At 36.6% G+C, this 20,410-nt stretch overlaps 1 protein-coding gene across 2 annotated transcripts in view; it reads right to left on the bottom strand.

Annotated features, from left to right (window-relative positions):
• Positions 1 to 4,150: 4,150 nt before the first annotated feature.
• Positions 4,151 to 20,410, bottom strand: part of cue (Protein cueball) — a 288,549-nt gene continuing 272,289 nt past the window's right edge. For both annotated transcript variants that reach the window (XM_067145633.2, XM_067145634.2), the window contains 2 exons: positions 15,992 to 16,283; positions 4,151 to 5,530 (listed from right to left, as the gene is read on the bottom strand). In XM_067145633.2, coding sequence (XP_067001734.2) covers positions 5,405 to 5,530; positions 15,992 to 16,283 — 418 coding nt within the window. In that variant the 3' untranslated portion in view covers positions 4,151 to 5,404. The remainder of the gene's footprint in view (positions 5,531 to 15,991; positions 16,284 to 20,410) is intronic.

The raw sequence follows: 20,410 nt of genomic DNA, 5'->3' as shown, positions 1-20,410 counted from the left end.
TAGTTTACACTGTATAGCTACTGTACAGTGAAAAAGTTCTTTACTGTATGTCAGTTACTGGAAGCACTGAAAACCATAGTATCAGTTGTTAGTGAAAAGTGGAAATGTGCAAAGAGTGCTAATGGGGATCTAGAAAGACTTAAATGCATTTGTGATGTTCTGAAGGGTAAAAGTTCTGTTGCTACTGATATGAGTCCATGCACAACAGCCTGTTTTAACACACTGGAGACTCCGCCCATATCAACAACGGGTGCATTATTTAATTGCCGAGACAGAACCTATTGGCGGATATTTTCACTGTAGCTAAAAATACACGCCGCTGTTTCAGCGAGCTGTGACTTCACCAGAATACTGTTGGATGCTTTTAGGAGGCATAAAATGTACTAGTTACAAGCAGAGTCGAGAGCTCTTCTTTCAAGGCATTGATAACACAGCTGCATTCCTAGATAATCTGTGTGAGAGTCATCGTTCACTCTATAAACTGTAAAGAGAGTGAGAAAATATGTGCATGCGGACAGGAAGAGAGTATGTTCAAAAGGCAGGCTTGTTTGTGTAATTCTTGAAAATATTTAGCCTGTTTAATTAAAGTGCACAAAATTTAGATGATGAATCCATACTGGATGTTCTTATTGAAGACTCTTATTCCGGAACTGAGGGCAGGGATGAGAATTAAACACCAAATGAACATGATGAATCTGATACTTCAGGCAAGTAAACTTAGATAAAGAACTAATTTCAAAAAATGTGAAGTGGTTTATTTAAAATATTGTTTTATATCGCTCCCTAAAAATTTGGGTTGATTCCTGTGTACCTGCAGCAGCTCATTGCAAGCCCATTGTCAAGCAATGAACTGTGGGAAATCAGATTACTGGCTGTAAACAAGGATACCTGTACCAATTGACCAATTAGATTTGACACTGTACATTTAATTGGTGTGTTAGCAGAAGTGTTCTCAATAATTGCCAAATTTCAAAATATTAACCTAACTGGCATCCATACTGGCATCAGAATTTTTTTTGTTTTTTTTTTGTTTGTAGAACTTATTATCCTCATAAATTTATATTTTAAAAAGTTGCTGTACTATTAGGATAATGAATTCATGTCTGGGTAGAGGAAAGTATGATCTTTTAAATATTCGTAAGTTTTTACAATCATTGCATTCCCTAACCTTGAAAATTGTCAAAAACTACCTAAAAAACCTGTAATTTCTGAAGAGTAGTTCATTCAAATATGTCTCCAGTGTGTTAGTATGCTCTAATCACTTCAGAAGAAGTAGACAGTCCTTTTCCATGTTGAAAAACATTCCCTCTGACATGCAGCTGACTATGACAGTTGAGAACTTGAAAAATCATAATCATGTGACATGTAACAAAAGAAATTAAGAAATTATCATATTGTCCATTTTCTTATCACGATTTAACTCATTATTTGATGCTGGTTCGAATGTTACAAAAAACCCTTCCTGCTGTTAAAAGAAACTTTCAAGCAATATTCAATCTCATTTCAGAATCATTAACACTGATATGATCAAGCAAAACACCGTGAGAATAGTCCCTAGTGATTCCACATCCTTCGTAGTCTTTCGAAACAACTTCACCAATAAAAGTTATGGGAGTGCCAGTAATTATGCTCCCTAGTACATGAACAGGAATGGTATTTAACACTTTGGGCAAGCTGCCTCGTTAAGCCTTTATAATATGGTCGGCAATAAGTCTACGGAGAGATCTGAAAAGTAGTTCTAGAATTAACAGGCAACTCATTTCCTCCAATACAATATGATAGGGATCTTTATAATGTTCTCTATCAGGTGTCTATAAGTCATATCAAAACGAAATTGAATCTTCTGGTATAATTCAACTCAAAATGCATAGATACTAGTTAACAACAAAACTGGAAATGTGCTGATGTATAAGTTAATCACACAGGAACTATCGATATTTACATCATTCTTGCCGCATATACTCATTTTAAGTTGCAATCTGATGATTGAAAAGTCTTTAATAGCGAGTCTATAAATATTCAACACTATTACACCTGTTCATACATATTCACACACACATTTTATCCAGCTATTCTACACAGCACACAAGTCGTTTCATTTCAACAAAAGCCCAGAGAGAAAGAACTTTAAGAATCAATATTAAGTACATTGTGCAACTCTGTCATTACTTACATGGTAAGAAAAACTGTAATATTGCTTCAGGAATAAAAATGACATAACAATAAGATTAGACAAAAGAAACTTTCAGCAAGCCTGAGAAGACTAGAAGAGACAAGGACTGAACATTGTAGTAGGGTGTTTCAAGGATTCTTCTTAAGCCCTATCTACACACAATGCTTTATATGATTTCTCAGTTTCTTGAGGCATAACAAGATGTGCCATCAGGAAAGGAAAACTGTACAGACCGTTCCATTTTCCTCTTTTTCATAATTAAAACATTATTTAAAATGTTTGAATTTGTATTACTCAAGTAAAAAAAAAAATTTATTTTCAGATCGTGTTGAATTTTGCTCATATTGAACGCTTTTAATGTAAATACATTTCTTTATGTAAATATGTACTATATAGGATTGTACAGTTTTTATTTTGTATATTTGTGTCCTTTGTAAATATTAAATATCTTTCATTTTTTATTAATATCAATTGTACATAGCTCGAATCTTTGTAATTCGGCGTTATGTGTTACTGATCCTGAATAAATAAATAAATAAATAAATAAATAAATAAATAAATAAATAAATAAATAGCCTCATTTTGCAATACTGACTGCAGTTATGACATCCTCACTTTGATTAAAAAAAGAGACATAACACCTATCTGTGTCGGTGCGACGTAAAGCAACTAGCAAAAAAGAGACAAGAAAAGCAGATACAGTATATAAATAATGATGTTTTTACGTCCCACTAACTACTTTTGACAGTTTTCGGAGATGCCAAGCAGGTGGAATTTTGTCCCACAACAGTTCTCTAATGACACAGACTTGAGCACCTTCAACTACCTACCAGACTGAGCCAGGATTGAACCTGCCAAGCTGGGGTCTGAAGGCCCCATCTGAGCCACTCAGTCCAGCACATACATATAAATGATGTAACCGTCAGATTCAAGAGTAATGTGAAGTAGAAGTTGACAAAGAGAAAGAGATGATCTGTGTATGTATCTAAATAAATATCAGACCAAGAACCTTGAAGTTGTGGGACTTGAGAGGAAGAGGCGCTATTATATCTTCCTTTGTCGACTTTTGCAACCGACTCTGAATCAGTATAAAGATGTAATTCATGCCATAGCCCTTACAGTATTGAAGGAATCAATCAGGATATTGAGATACTATATACATTCATCCTTGCATTAACACTCTCAGTGTGCTGCAAATTACACATTTTTCTTTTCGATATTTCATTTCTTATGTTCAAGACAACTCTAAGCTATTAATATCTAAATCTGTGTTAGTAATTGGATTCTTGTGGTCACGTGTAATTTCAGACAGATTAATAAATAACATTCTTTCACAGTAGATTCAGTGAAAGAAAGGAGCTGAGAGCTGTATCATGTGATTGTGTTGAACTGTAACTTCTTGACTGCATATAAAACGTACAAAACTTGAATTTGGATTTTTTTTTTTTAAGAACCAGGGTGTAACAGCTCCGAAGGGCCATGGCCTACCGAGTGACTGCTGCTCAGCCCGAAGGCCTACAGATTACGAGAAGTTGTGTGGTTGGCACGATGAATCCTCTCGGCTGTTATTCTTGGCTCCCCAGACTGGGACCGCGATTTCACTGTCAGATGGCTCCTCAATTGTGAACCTCGAGAACCAGCCCTCAGATCCAGATAAAAATAGCTGACCTGGCCGGAAATCAAACCCAGGAGGTAGGCACGCTACCCCTACACCGCAGCGCTGGCTGAATTTGGTTAGGGCTTTTAAGAACAGGTTCCAAGGTCACAAATGCTATTCAATTACAGCAATACAGTTTTGAACAGACATTTTGTTCAATGGGGACAAAAGCCCCCATGTGACAATGTCTGAATTAATAAAAAGTGAGTACACATTTTGATCTTAAACATCTTCTGAAGGTAAATAAAGGAACAAAATCTGGAGTCAATCAGCATATATATATATATATATATATATATATCTGCCATTAAAATTGTTTTCATAGGAATACCATTTTCTAATTTTCTGCATGTAATGGAAAGGAACTTTACAGATGTGACCAATTCATTAAGGTGCAATGTGAAGACTTAAATGGTGTCCTTAATGAATCTCTTCTCCAAGTAAATAACCCTTTCAGGACCAGCTGACAATACATTGTCAATGTTCGTTCTTGTGAAAAAAACGATGATATAATGCCAATGGCCACACTGGCTAAAAAGATCAGGTGATAATTAGTTGAGGGAAAAGCCTGAAACATATCTGAAAGTAGTTCTTTTATTCAAAAGATCTCTCTATTTTTGGAACATTCTGAAGAAAAAAGAAGAAAAACCAGCACATCGTAATCTTAATTATAGACTATGTGATGGAATTATGTAAGGAGAACTTCAAAATACCATTTCAAGTTTTTCACAACACAAAACATTACCGTATTCATACCACAAATTAGCTTCAAAATCCAGAATTATGCATACTGAGTAAAAGCAGAACAATACTCTAAATATTTTGGATACAAGATGCAATATAATAATAATAATAATAATAATAATAATAATAATAATAATAATATGGCCTCAGTTACAGTGTGCGGGCATTTTTTGTTGCCATCTAGGCTGCCTGCATGTCAATTTATGTATTCTATTCTACTCTATCAGAGGACAGAGAAACAGATCTCTGTTGGACAATCTATGGCTGAATGTTAGTTAATTTTATCGGGTGAACACAAAATATGTCATCAGAGAACTTGAACATGTCAACTTCGTAGAACATGGAGTGGTGAATGGACTTTCCTTTTTACCACCCTTCAATAAAATCAGTCTACCTCTGCCGGATTTGTACCAGTGATCTTGGGATCCGGAGGTCGACGCTTATCCACGGAGGAAACTATTCTAATAATTTGCCCACATCTGTAAATAGCAGATGAACTGAAGTAACAGGCATACCTAAGAAGTCTGATCATTCTGCAACAAGAAATATGCAATGAGTTCACATTAAAGCAATCATAAGAGACATCTTGTTTTCCTCAGATTTTAATAAGACTTGCCACTCCACCTCTAATCTTAACTGGGTTACAAGTTTCATTTAGTTGAATATTTATTGCACTCATCAGTCTCTCTGGGCTTTTACTGAGAACTAGAATAATGAACACAAGTAGAACTCTCACGCTCAACAATAACAAAAACAACGATGATGATGATGATGATTATTATTATTTGGAAGATGAAGTGAATGGTCATTTCTGAGAAGACAATTGTTCCCTAATACAAGCTGTCTTGACATGGTGCACAACTTGATTCTCCTTCCATGTTCCCCAAGAGATTCCTCTTTTCTTCAGTCTTTGACACAGCTTTACTATCACTTCGTAGATGAGGCTCGTAGCACGGCTGTCAACAATAAAGAAAGTAGCTTCATAAGAATACATATCACACATACATAATAAAGGAAAAGTTATTCAGGCCTGGTTTCATCAACGTGGGTTAAATATACTCTAACCCTCGGTTTGTTAACTTAAGGTTAATATTTTAATATTTTAACTCATTATTATGAGTCACGCATTTCACCAAGCTATTTCAGCAGAGGGTTAACTAACACAGTATTAACCATCGCCGGAAACAGCTACCGCACCGATCAAGGAGACAGTAACTAAAAATCAGGGATTATAAGCACACTTCTTGCGTGGTTTTTTTGTTTATTTCTTGCACGGTATTTCGTTTTCTTCCTCAGTTCCGTGGTAGATATTATTCTTTCGTGATCGTGATAGAACTGATAGCAGTGATTGAAAAATGGAAGAAGTTCTAAAGAGAAATAGGGGTATGAATTTTTCTTGCTTTAGAAAAACATTACTTATTGAATTAGCAACCAAGTACTAAAGCATTATAGAATGCAAGAAGACTGACTGTGTACAATTAAAAGAAAAGGAGAACACATGGGAATTTAATAGCGTTGCCCACGTTACAGGAAATCTTGCATCTAAATAACAAATTTTGATGTTAGAATCATTGATTACTTGACAATTGACAGAAAAATAACCTTTGTTGTCCCCGACCATTATATGGAACGACCCTGTGGTGTAAAACCTTAGTGCAATCAATACCTTTAGTATAGGACAGAGAGGTCCATTTCTGTCAGTTGTGTATTCGAACCTCTCGCGAATTTCATCAACGACTTTACTGACAACGGTTTTTGGCAGTCTATACCCCTTCAGAATAGAGTTGAAAGTTGTTCCTTTTTATTATAGGCCTATTTCTGTTAGATACACCATTTAACAAATATAAATAAAGCAACTCTGCTTCAAACGCATGACTTACAGTGATCATATTGCTTTTAACCTTGGGTTAACAGTTTAACCCAGGTGAAAGGAGGGGTTAACTTAACTCCAGCCTTAACTAAGAGTTAAAATTAACCCTCTGGGATGAAACAGAATGAATAGTCAAATTCAGAGTTGAAACTGTATAACTCGGGGTTAAGGTTTCACCCGCGTTGATGAAACCGGCCCTTAGTAATACATTATCATGCAGATAGAACAGATTAAGAAGGAAGAACTGCTTATAGAACAAGACAGGGACAGAAAAGCATTCTTCAGTGATTAGAAGTGCGTATGACTTTGCTTTGTCTTCTTGTGAACCTGAAAATGGCCCACATTACATTAGAACTAGTCTTTTTGTTTTACAATTGGCTTTACATTGCACCGACAGAGACAAGGTCTTATGGAGACAATGGGATAGGAAAGAGTTAGGAGTGGGAATAAAGCGACCGTGGCCTTAATTAAAGTACAGTCCCAGCATTTACCTGGTGTGAAAATAGAAAAACCACAAAAAACCATCTTCAGGGCTGCCGACAGTGGGGTTTGAACCCACTATCTCCCGAATACAAGCTGACAGCTACGTGATCCAAACCACGTGGCCACTTGATCAGTCCATAAAAATACCAATAAAATACCAATCCAGGAGTTTAAAATAAAACTTTGTGTACAGTTCCATGGTAACTCTGTAAATGGCAAATGCACTACAAAAAAGGAAAGAACATTACAGCTACCTACATTAAAATTAAGTATATTTTATGGTTCCATCTTTTTAGTACAAATTATTTTGTAATGTGAGTTACATTGCAAGTTGTTTACACATGGTACTAGTTTCGACTCCAGATCTGGGTCATTATCAGCCGATAACACAAACAGTCCAAGGTACTAAAAATCACAAAACCAATGTACAAACACATAACATGAAATATGGAAGAAATAAAATGCTTAGTTAAAAAGATAAGCTTGTCTATGATGTAAGTTGAAATTGTTGCCAACACTTTTGAACATAGGTATAATACGATAGAATGGGGCATTTAAAAGTCATAAAAATGTTTGTACATATTTATCTTGGTGCAAAGAGAATTGAAATCAATCACCAGTATGATGAACAAAAAGGATTACAGTTCCGTAAGAGATATAAATACAGTTGACATTCGACGATGTCTTTGAAATTTATGTTGAAGTGCTGGCGGAGTTTTCATGTGAAGGTCAAAATGTTCTTAAACATAGATGGTGCGAGTTCCCAGCTTGACATGCAGTGAGAAACTGAGCCATTGTGGTTCCGCATTGAACTTAGTCGAGCAGCTCTTCTTTCTCTCAATTCTTCCCAACCCAAACATTGCAACATTTTTGTAACGCTACTCTTTTGTCGGAAATCACTCAGAACAAATCGAGCTGCTTTTCTTTGGATTTTTTCCAGTTCTTGAATCAGGTAATCCTGGTGAGGGTCCCATACATTGGAACCATACTCTAGTACCGGGCCTCCCATCAAACCCCTCAGGTCCTGCAGTCTGCACTTTTAAACCATGTTGGACTTGTCCCATACCAGCAGTTTACACTGACGCAGCAGCATTGCATGTAGGCATCGTGGTCTTGGTTAAATTCAGTAGCAGTTTGTAGGTAGTGTGCTGTTCTCCCACCGGATAACAGTCCGAGTGCAATTCCTGATGATGCTACAACTACTGCAATACTGTTATCTTTCCTAACTTGAGCCAGCAGAAGATTAACAACCAGTTTGAAGTGACTGATGAAGACATTATTGACATTGTTAACAACCAGAAACAGAAAAGGAAGGAAATATAGTTGAAGGTGGTGCCAAAATAACATACAATGAAGGATTCAAAACCTTTGTAGCAGCAATGAAATACATGGACTAACAAGAAGAAACCTACAGCGCTTTTACAAAGGATACATGATATGATGGTGTGAAGAGGACAGTTGGCAGGCAAGCAAATGTCTATACAAACCCTTTTTTTAAACAAATTTAAATCTGTATTAACATCCTTTTAAGCTCAAATGTTTAACTTCTTTGTATAGTGGATGTAAAATGTTAACTGTATTAATAATGATAAACATGTAACCAATTCACTATGCTGTTTTTTCCTCTTTCCCTTTTAACGGACATCCCTATGAATCAGACATTGCACCAGCCCTTTATATCAGATAAACAGGACTCTACTATACATCGATTCTCCTTTACACTGCAATTATGCAAGAATCTGAGAAGTCCAAAACAGAATCTTTTAGCTGCTACATTAAATGTTGAATCATCAATAACCGGGCGAGTTGGCCGTGCGTGTAGAGGGGCGCGGCTGTGAGCTTGCATCCGGGAGATAGTAGGTTCGAATCCCACTATCGGCAGCCCTGAAGATGGTTTCCCGTAGTTTCCCATTTTCACACCAGGCAAATGCTGGGGCTGTACCTTAATTAAGGCCACGGCCACTTCCTTCCAACTCCTAGGCCTTTCCTATCCCATCGTCGCCATAAGACCTATCTGTGTCGGTGCGACGTAAAGCCCCTAGCAAAAAAAAAGAAAAGAAAAAAAATCATAAATATATATATTTTCATGGACATTAGAAGTGATGGTGAAAATGTTTCCAAGTGGCCTTTGAAACTGCTTCCCGAGTAGTTGAAGTAGTTTCAGTTCATCTGACTGACTTAGCTAGGATCAAGCCCACTAACTTAAGCTCAGAAAGCCAGTGCTGTATCGTCGAGAGAGAGAGAGAGAGAGAGAGAGAGAGAGAGAGAGAGAGAATGGTGTATGGCTTCTAGCGACGGGAGTGTCCGAGGTGCAGGTCTTTTGATTTGACTCCCGTAGGCGACCTGCGCATCGTGATGAGGATGAAATTATGAAGACGACACACACACCCAGCCCCTGCGCCAGCAAAATTGACCAATGATGGTTAAAATTCCCAACCCTGTCATTAATCGAACCCGGGAACCTGTGACCAAAGGCCAGCACACTAACCATTTAGCCATGGAGCCGGACATAGAAAAATATTTTTCATTTAATTTTATTTAATCAAAAAATATATATCAAAGATCACGCCTAAGTAACATAATCAATCCTTGTGTCCCTATGAGTCAACTACAGGCATTTTTATTGATGAATGACCCACAAAACTATGAAATAAAATAACATTTATAACAATATTTCCTAACGTGGAAACAGACTTTAAATAATGTTTCCAAAAGACGAATTAACTGAACCTGTACGAAAAGTACTTTAAGAGCATCCTTGTTGGGCCACTCACTATCTGTCAGGGGATGAGCAAGTTCAGATTCAAACGAGGAAAACTGATCATCACTTGAGATCCAGAGATATGATTAATTTGTCAAGTGCATGTTCCAACAGTCCATCTTTCTGTCATTAGTCTCTCACACTGTTACGAATGAGGGAACAATATCCTTCCCAGCCTTCTTTGTTAATAGAAGAAAGTGCAGTTCTTGTTACAGCTTTGAGCTTTGTCACCAAAACGTCCCTTTTAACATTACCTTCCCGTACAATTATTTTTGTCTTCACCTAAGCTAATTCAATGGCGTTAAACCTGCGCATGTAAGGTGGTGAAGGAATTATTTAATGCGCATGTGACCTTAAAAGCTCAGTCTGGAAGATTTTCACAGGACTTTTATTGATGAAGGATGAAGATGGTAAGCTGGCCCATAACAATAAAGACAATGCAGAAATTCTGGCTAAACATTTCAACAAGCTTTTAAATTGTGAGGAACCTACAGAACTCCTTCATTTGGACACCAACACCCCGATAAAAACATCACCAGAAAACATCAATCCCCCCACAATAAAGGAAGTCTACCAAGCTCTGAATAAATTAAAAAACTACAAAGCGCCAGGAGAAGATCAGACCTTTGCGGAAATCTGGAAATATGCAGGAACCTCAGCAAAAGTTGCCCTCCATCAACAACTTGTCTCTATCTGGATTAAAGAAGAACTACCAGAACACTGGACAACAGCCCTCATTCATCCTCTGCACAAAAAAGGGGACAAAACCGACCCTAATAACTACAGGGGAATCTCTCTCCTAGACATAACATACAAAATATTTTCAATAATCATCCTTAATAGGATAAGTTTACAACTTGAGAAAGAACTAGGAGAATATCAAGGAGGTTTCAGACCCTGGAGGAGCTGTCCTGATCAGATCATGAGTCTTAAGTTGATAATGGACTATAACAGGAGAAGAAACAGAGATATGGTGATAACATTTGTAGATTTCAAGAAAGCTTATGATTGCATCCATAGAGAATCTCTGTTTAAAATTTTAAGACACCTTGGACTACACCCCAAATTAATAAACATGATAAAATTGACTCTCACCAATACCAAGTCAAAAGTGAAGTTTAGGGGGGAAACATCAGAGACATTTGAAATTAAAACTGGACTACGGCAGGGAGATGGGCTCTCACCACTATTATTTAACTGTGCTCTAGAAATGGTAATGAGGGAATGGTTTAGAAAATCTCCCCCCAAAATAAAGATTGGCCGAAAAATCAAAACAAATTGCCTGGGTTTTGCTGACGATTTAGCATTACTAGCAGTGGACATAAAAGAAGCAAAAACCCAGATATCAGAACTTCAAAACATTGCAAATAAAATTGGCCTCAAAATATCATTTGAAAAAACAGAAATTATGCCCCAAAAACCAACACAGCTAAAAGAAGTCACCATAAATGGTAATAAAATCAAAATAGTAACTCAGTTTAAATATCTTGGAGAAGTAATAACACATAACTTAAATGAAAAAATCTCAATCCAAGTAAGAACAAATAGATTAGCTAAAGCACAAAAATTAACATGGGATATCTACAAAAAGAAATGTCTATCAATAAATACAAAAATAAAACACTACAACACAGTTATAAAACCGGAAGCTACATATGCAGCAGAAACACTCTTTTACCTGAATAAACAATCAAAGACTGACAGACTTCAGAAAATTGAAAGGAGGATTGGAAGAACCTGTATCAACAAAAAATATCAGAAAGATGGACAGTGGCGGTTAATACCTAACAAAGTCGTGTACAAAGAGCTAGAACCCATTACAGATACTATGCGTAAGAGGAGACTGGGATTCTTTGGACATATCATGAGGATGCAGGACTCGAGACTTCTGAAACAACTAGTACAACACAATCTCGTCTCGAAAAATACCACAACAGGATGTAAATGGATCAGAGAAGTAAGAGAGGATCTGAAGGAAATAGGCCTTACAACAGAAGACACCAAAAATAAGATAAAATTGAATACAAAACTCAAGAATACAAACCTCCGCTTTACCCTTACACAAAACAAACCAACAACACGCACATTTTCAACTGAGGAAAGGGCACGAAGATCGGAGCGTCTGAAGAAGTACTGGGAGGACCGCAAAGCCCGAACAATCCCTTCAAAGAGACCTGAACGACGGACTGACTAAAGTGATCCTATGTGGTCATAAAAGAAGAAGAAGAAGGAAGAGCTCTGATTTCCTCATTTCCTCACCATATAGCACATAGTTCCTTTCTAGCCAGCTCTTCATTTCCTTAAAGGAATACTTCATGATGGGGTTTATTCTGTGGCACACAATGATACGAAGCATTACATAACACTAACACTGTTCTTAGGGAGGTCAGGCAACAACTTTTCACAAATCTAGTTTTCAAAATTCTGTGTGTTCATCTGACCATGATAATCTCCTGATGATTTCCAGCCTTAAAAATTAGCAATGATCCTTCTAGGAACGTACAATTATTAAGCGGTTTGATAAGACACTATTCAATGCTTACAACACACACACACAAAATTACTGCTACCGAACTGTTTGACTGGCCATTTGTAACATCACAGGTAGACTGGCTTCTCGCTGGCCAACGAATACTTTTAGGAAGAGCCACAGCCAAGGCAACAGAGAGAGAAAGCTGCTCCCCCGTGTCCCACCCCACCTCACAACCAGCTAGCAACTCTTGAGCTCGCATCTATACAAGAACTAGGATATCTGAAGATGGCAGTGTAGGAGGATGTGGAGATTGTCCTTGTCCATTTATTTTTCATGTTTATCCCTGTCTCCTCTTTATACTTCATAATGAATAAATGGATATCCACAAAAGTTTTTTGTCCTCACTTAGCAGGTCTCGATGTGGCTGATATTTACTTGCATGAGCTGGTCTTCCATAATCTCTATTAACAGGTCTTCAACTTTCACTTAGCTTTGCACGCACCACTTACACTACTCAACAGTACATGCACACAGGTTCGAACACACAAATTGGACTATCACAGCGTACGACTGCTATACACTTGACACAACTCCAGACTCGCACAATCATTTGACACTGTAAACTCAGCTAGATTCCAGACAAGGCCAAATAACTCTCACAGTCAACACAGTCAACTCAATTAACTCTCAGTCAATGTGACTGCTGCACATTCTGAACTACTCAACACATGTCACTAAACAATGACAATGGAGCTAATCAGCACTCCTCTCCAACACTACACCAACATTATAACAACAACAACAACAACCACCACCACCACCACCACCACCACCACCACCAATATTGAATCACTGCTGTTCGTGGTGACCCTCCTTTTATATCCCTGCAGATGAAACACTGGGATCTTTGGGATGCAGCTAGAGAAGGAATATTCTTGTTTTGCCGTCCAGAAGGCCCATAAGGAAAACAGAAGAAAGCACAATACAAGGAGAGACCAGCCATGCCGTCGGGCCAGCTGGAAGGTCCCCGGACTGACTTGCTCATCCCTTCCAGGAAATACCAAAGGGGGACTTTCAGAGTGCTGGCAGTTGCCTGGGCATGTAAGTAATACCATTTTTCCATACATAATAAATATCCAGGGACCAAATAAAAAACTTTGTAGAATGACAACTCAATTAATTTTGAAGCTAATCTAATATGCATTTAGATTACTAAACTGCATCAAATATCATTATGATTTCATTTAGATACCATAAAGTATCTGAAAAAGAAAGAGTTAGTGCACATATTACACCAAGAACTACCAAGAGGGCAGAAGATGTGAAACATATTCAGAATGAGGAAATATTTCTGCAATTTTCACCTTTTCCAGTGTGTTATGTAAAGCAAGAAGTTTTAGAGGAATATTTACAAAACTACAGTAAGGCCTAGTTCATTCAGATTTTATTTTAATGAGTGTTCAACAGCAGCCTGAAGTTTAAACACTCTTGAGCCATATGCTCAGGATCACTTGAACCGTATGTGTATGTTTCTACAAAAAAGGATTGTTTTCCTTTTCTTCTTTCAAGGGAAAACTACAAAGAAAAAAGAAAACCCACCACCATAACAGAAATAACTTCCTTATACTGATAAAGTATGATCCATGCAGCTCCCAATATCTCAAAAGAAATCAAACAATACTGAAAGCAGTGTTTCAGTCATATTTTTGAACCAGTCACAGATAACTAGGCTTTACTGTTCATCAGAACCTTCACCTTATTTCAGCACCAAGACTAAAAAACTAACCAACCCACCAACCAGATTCCAGTTACTCCCTCTCAAGTGCCTTCTCAGGATCAGGGGGAGCTGAATATCCAATGTATGAAAAATACGATGCTGGAGAAATGAGTTCAGGAGTATCAGTAGGTACCTATGATAATACGAGATGCATTACATTTCACCTGTTTCAGATATTCCTTCATTAATTGGCAAGGAAATCTTTATATACCTAGATCACAGTGAAATGAGAGGAATATAAAAGCTTTATTGTAGAAACATTAGCAGATTTAAGATTCCCGCAAAATACGAAAATGATGTCACAATCAAAACATTAAAGAGAATTAAAGCACTTCTGAAGTAAGGCAATAATCATGATCTAGTTCAACAATGAGTTTAAACACATTCATAAACATACGCACGGGAAAATTATCAACAGTCCATTACTGTCCGCTAGCCGTGTGCTCTGGTGCAAACAAAAATGTGCCCCTTCTTGGGAACAATCTATGTTATCTTCAACAGGATGTTGTCCGACTCACCGGCTGAATGGTCAGCATAGTGGCCTTAGGTTCAGAAGGTCCCGGGTTTGATTCCCGACCAGGTTGGCGATTTTAACCTGCATTGGTTAATTCCAATGGCTTGGAGACGGGATGTTTGTGCTGTCCCCAACATCCCTGCAACTCGCACACCACACAACCCTATCCTCCACCACAATAACAAGCAGTTACCTACGCATGGCAGATGCTGCCCACCCTCATTGGAGGGTCTGCCTTACAAGGGCTGCATCTGGCTAGAAATAGCTACACAAATTATTATTATTATTATTATTATTATTATTATTATTATTATTATTACCGTATTATTATTATTATTATTATTATTATTATTATTATTATTATTATTATTATTATTATTATTATTATTATAACAGGATGTTGTTACTTTCCACAAACACTTTTTATAAATGATTCTGCTTCAATAAATTATTAAGATACTCAAAATAACTTCTATGTGGAGTTTAATTGAACACAATGGCACAGTAAGTCTCTAAATAAATTCTTTGTCTGAGAAGTTATTTAGCCGTTGGCACATTGGAAGATCTTGTGAGATAATCTTTCACGGTTCCTGCACTTTTTGGAAATATACTTGCTCCTGCTCCTCATGTTGTAGACTATGAGCTGGTAGGAGTGTGATCAGTTATAAAAAACTGGTCTCTTACTGAAGTACATGAAGCAAGCAACGGAAAAGTTTCCACAGCCTAGTTGTTGAAATAACTCGTGGAATGATAATGAGTGTTTGGATCGGCCCTCCATGCCACCTTATTCCATTTCAACTCTTATTCCTTTTTGACCCCGACACTATTAGGTTGCGAGGGCTAGGGAGTCATTTTGACACCCTTTGTGGCCCTTTTCTTTCTTTGACCGATACCTTCATCTTTTGAAGTGCCGGGTCTCTTTCTTTTTCTCTCTCTAATTAGTGTTATATAGAGGATGGTTGCCTAGTTGTCCTTCCTCTTATAACAATAATCACCACCACCACCATTCTCAAACTCTATTCAGTATCTTTTCATTTATGATCTGATCTATCCTCATCTTCAGCATTCTTCTGTTACACCACATTTCAATAATCTATTCCCCCTTCATTCTGCACTAGTTATTGTCCATTTCTCACTTCGATTCAAAGTCGAAATCTTCAAAAACATATTTCTAAGATGCAAGTCTACATAGTGAGCAAACTTATTTCCTTTTTTGTACAACATTTGCTGCAATGCCAACTGTGTTCAGCCTCCTGTACTCAAGATGATCATTACTCCACAGTAAATGAACTGGAAGTAGCCAAGTTTTGGTCACAAAGAATATAATATTTCAACTGTGTGCCTTATATGTATGTTTCTGACAGAATAAATAAATTTCACTACCATGCCTCTTCAGCAATGCCTAGGCCATCTACAACAACTGACGGTAGAGCTGTTGAGGATAAAACCAGCCTTTGAGCTGAACACTCTACATACATACTCAAACTCCCAGTCAAAAGGCATGCTACCTTCAAGGTTCTGTATGGAGTGGTAACTTACCGTTTCACAGATATTCATATTACAGCAGTTCTCAATTGTTATTTCACACTGATCACTTGTTGGAGGAGGACGGCTAGTCAAAGGAGTGACATTTTTGTTTACAATTATCCTCTTTTTAATACGTGGACGTTTACGCAGGGTGTAGACTTTCTTCATGAGATACACACACACCAAAAGGAGCACAAAGCCAACAGCACCCAATGCAATGACTAGTGACTGGAGGAAGTATCTGCTATGATAACACTCTGTTTCCTCTCTAGAACCATCGATATGTGCTCCGCCAATAGTACACCTGGAACATCACAGAGAAAAAATATATGACACATTCCAATTAAAGGAACCAATTCCTACTAGAAATACACGCATATATGTACGTATCTCCATTAAGACTACCTGCACATATCTTAGAACAGGATGAGGTAACTCACAAGGGAACCGACAAGACTCAACAATGAGATTTGGTAGGATGATCAATTAAGAGATTGCAAACTTAATGGTAATGGTCATTTACAACTTTAAAAAAAGTAATTTTGTGCTGCAATTTTAAATGGAATGTGGTGTATCAAAGGCATTGATTGCAATGAAACTTCATAGGATGATCAAACATTAGAACATCGCTGCATGTTTTCTGTTGTTACTTAACACTGTCCACAGCATTACAAAATAAGTGATTCTTAAGAGGAATCTGGCAGTTTTTTTGTTTATACTGATAAAAGATAATTAACAGTAAATACTGTATAATCAAAGAATGCTATGCATTTTCCTCAAGTTAAAATAATAACTTACAACAGAGCCAAGCAATATTTGTAGCAAATATTATGTTGAGCTCCCTACCAGCAGGTGTCAGATGACAAGTCACCCCGTATATTTCGTCAATTTATACAGCTAAAACAAAATTATAAAACAGATATTTTATTAACAACAGGTCTATAAATGGAAAGAAACATAAATTGGTTGTAAAGCAATGCAATTCTAAGCTCTAAATATTTTAAAACAGACTATAACCAAGAACAAGGCGATTGTGAATTACATTTTTTAAATTTTTTTTAATTTATTACTGTACTGACTTGTCTAAACCCATTAAAAGCTATTTAAAATAGTATATGCTTGAATCCACCTTGTCAGTACACTTATCATTGAAAACCACTTATTCGTCGAACATATTTCGGGAACATAATACATTCCCGTCATCAGTAATTATTACAGTAAAGTCCAACATATTTACAAATTGTAAAGATGTAAAGATAAAATTGAGAATAAATGGTATTTTTAATAAGTCAGGAATTTACAAATTGGCATGCCAAATATGTATGCAGTGATACATACAACAGTCTGGAAGAAGTTTGGCCATAAGGTACAAAGAACACGTTAATGCGGTTAAACATAGGAAATATTCAGCAATCTGAGAGCAGATGGTTGAAAAGAATCATAAATTCACAGCCATTTCTAATGACATGGAATTAATACATTTGGCCAAAAAGGGAAATTTCATTAATGTTTTAGAAATTTATCTTGCTAAAAAAAAATCACTCTGAATCAAGTTTGAATTAGAGAATTACAGATGAAAACCCATTGTATAAACTAGTATTGAATCATTTAAGGAAGAAAAAGATAAGACTTGAAGATCTTAAATTTATTTAGGAAGTGATTATCATTAAACATCATTTAAATATTTAAAATGTTGCATAATAATAATTTTTCTAATATACACCAATACTCGTTTATTCATTGATATGGTGAATTATGATATAATAGTTCTTTAAATTTTGGGCTAAACAGAAGAAAATATTACATTGTTTTTGTTATTTGTAAATAAGCTGGACTTTAATAATCACTGACGAAGGGAATGTATTGTGTTCCCAAAACATGTTTGATGAATAAATGGTTTTAAACGATAAAAGTGTATCGAGTAGGTGGATTTAAACATGTGCTATTTTAGACAGGTTTTAACAGGTTTATGAAATACGTGACCGCTTACATCATGCATAACTACACTATGAAAAACCAGCTCCATAAAGCACAGTCATCCAACTTCCAAGGCAAAACCATACAGCATGGATCTGTTGTGAGCCAGCTGGCCTAGTGAAACAGCAATATATTAAAGGAAACAAACTTTTATTTAAAAATACTGCAAGAAGTTCTATGGACTTGTGACTGACTTGCACCACAAGATATCTAGAAAGCTATGGAACATCTAATTTGGTGAAGAAAAAACAGCAGCCATCTCTGCAGCAGCCATGAAGGCCCTTGGAGGGGTGGGAGGTAAAGGGTTCCACTATCCATAACCTCAGCACAAAGTGGAATAGAATGGTAGCTCCACACCCGGTCGCCTTTGCACCAAGGAATTAACCTGGTGCTCATATCTTGTGTAGGCTGAGTGAACCTCAGACCCATGCATACCTCCAAAAGTGGAAATCTTGTTTCTTAATGTTTTGGCTTCCTGACAGGGAATTGAAGCCATGTCCTTTCAGGTGAATCAAGCATGTCTTTACTGCCTTGGCCAGCAGATCCTGATATTCTTTAACTGGGGACTCAATCAAGTGAGATGGGTGAAGTAATACTTTGTAAATAATTGGTGACGTTTCTTTCTGGGAACTTTAACCAGCCATTTTACTTGTGGACTCAATTAAGTGAGATTAGTAAGACAAATATTTTAACATTGTGCAAAAATAATTACTAAAGTGTTAGCATCCTTTTTAAACTAGAAACTGCACACTGTAGCTTGGTTAATTTTATTTTTGAGTGACTGGATTACTTACATACTTGACCTACAAGAATAGATCTTCCATCGTGAACTTCAACCTTGGTCAATACAGTGACTTTTCTAGCCCATGGTGATGGGAATTGGAATGCCTGGAACTAAGTTCAGCCCAGTGACAGAATGTCAGAACCTCCCTTATCCAGTAAGAAGCAGATGTCCTAACAAAGGTAAATTGGGTGGTGTTAATATCGCACTCTAATGTTCCAGACAGTAGACCTTGCTTTATAAAAATCTTCAAAAATGGGCTGTTTTGAATGGTCTTAAGAATAGCCTCTCTTTGTACCTGGTTCCTATTACTGTACCACATATGCCCTGAGAACCTAACCCATCTCTTACCCTGAGTTAAGCCCTTACAGCATGTTTTTCCTTGTACAATAAATAACTGAGATTTCATACAGTGTAGTATTTTAGCTTCTATTATAAACTACATCGAAGAATTAAAACACTGATATTTTGATATATTCATATACTGTATGTATTAGTGAAATAGATTTGGAGAGCCTGAAATCCTGTTTGCATTCTCAAATTTTCATTTTCAGTTTAAAGTGTTTTATGTAACTTTAAAGAACTATTGAAATATTTCTACAGAGCATCTGCAAAGTCATGCTACATCATATCTTGTCTAGGCTGAGTGAATCTCAGACCCAGATTTCCAACAAAACAGTAGCGTAACAAAAATGTTGCAAAGTTTGGGCTGGGAAGACTTGGGAGAAAGACGATGAGCACTAAGTTCCGAGCTGTCAACGGAGAGATGGCGTGGAATGACATTAGCAGACGAATAAGTTTGAGTGGTGTCTTTAAAATTAGGAAAGATCACAATATGAAGATAAAGTTGGAATTGAAGATGACAAATTGGGGCAAATATTCGTTTATAGGAAGGAGTGTTAGGGACTGGAATAACTTACCAAGAGAGATGTTCAATAAATATCCCTTTTCTTTGAAATCATGTAAGAAAAAGCTAAATGCCCTACATGCAGATCAGTACTGATAGACTGATTGATTGGATTGATTGATTGATTGATTGATTGATCGATCGATCAGCAAACTGCTCTGAGATGCCTGGCTAATTTTCAGCGATTAATCATAACACTTCCATTAATGTTATGGCAAAAGGATTATCACCATTACATTTAGGATATATTAATCGATCATTTACCCAAGTTTCATCAAAATTTATGCCTTTGTTACATCACATTCCATTTAAAACTGCAGCATCAAATTACTATTTTTTAAGTACATAAATATTATTTTACAGCAAAATGACTATTACCATTAAGTTTATGATGTCTTACCGGTAAGTGATAAATGACTTAGTTGCAATGTCTGGTCCTATCCAAATAGTTGTCTTACTAGTGGAACCATAGCTTCTTACCAAAGTGACCATACTTCAGATACCAATCAATGCATGTGAAAGCTACATGAAGTTCACAATACAGTAAAAACTATTCCAAGACTGAAGTGACTAGGTCCCAATTTTCTCCATTTTGGACAGATTCCCATACTATTCAAACATAATATAATTAAAAAATAGCTTTGTTTCAATTAATTATTAAAGGATTTTACAGGCAAAAGACATGCTACTTGAAATGTTTTACAATACTCGCATTAAAATTGCTTTCCATAAACAAATAAAAATAAAATCATAGTTTATGGTACAA

This window comes from Anabrus simplex, chromosome 4, assembly GCF_040414725.1.
Source record: "Anabrus simplex isolate iqAnaSimp1 chromosome 4, ASM4041472v1, whole genome shotgun sequence".
Classification (NCBI taxonomy): Eukaryota; Metazoa; Arthropoda; class Insecta; order Orthoptera; family Tettigoniidae; genus Anabrus; species Anabrus simplex.
This window is presented reverse-complemented; position numbering and strand designations above follow the sequence as displayed.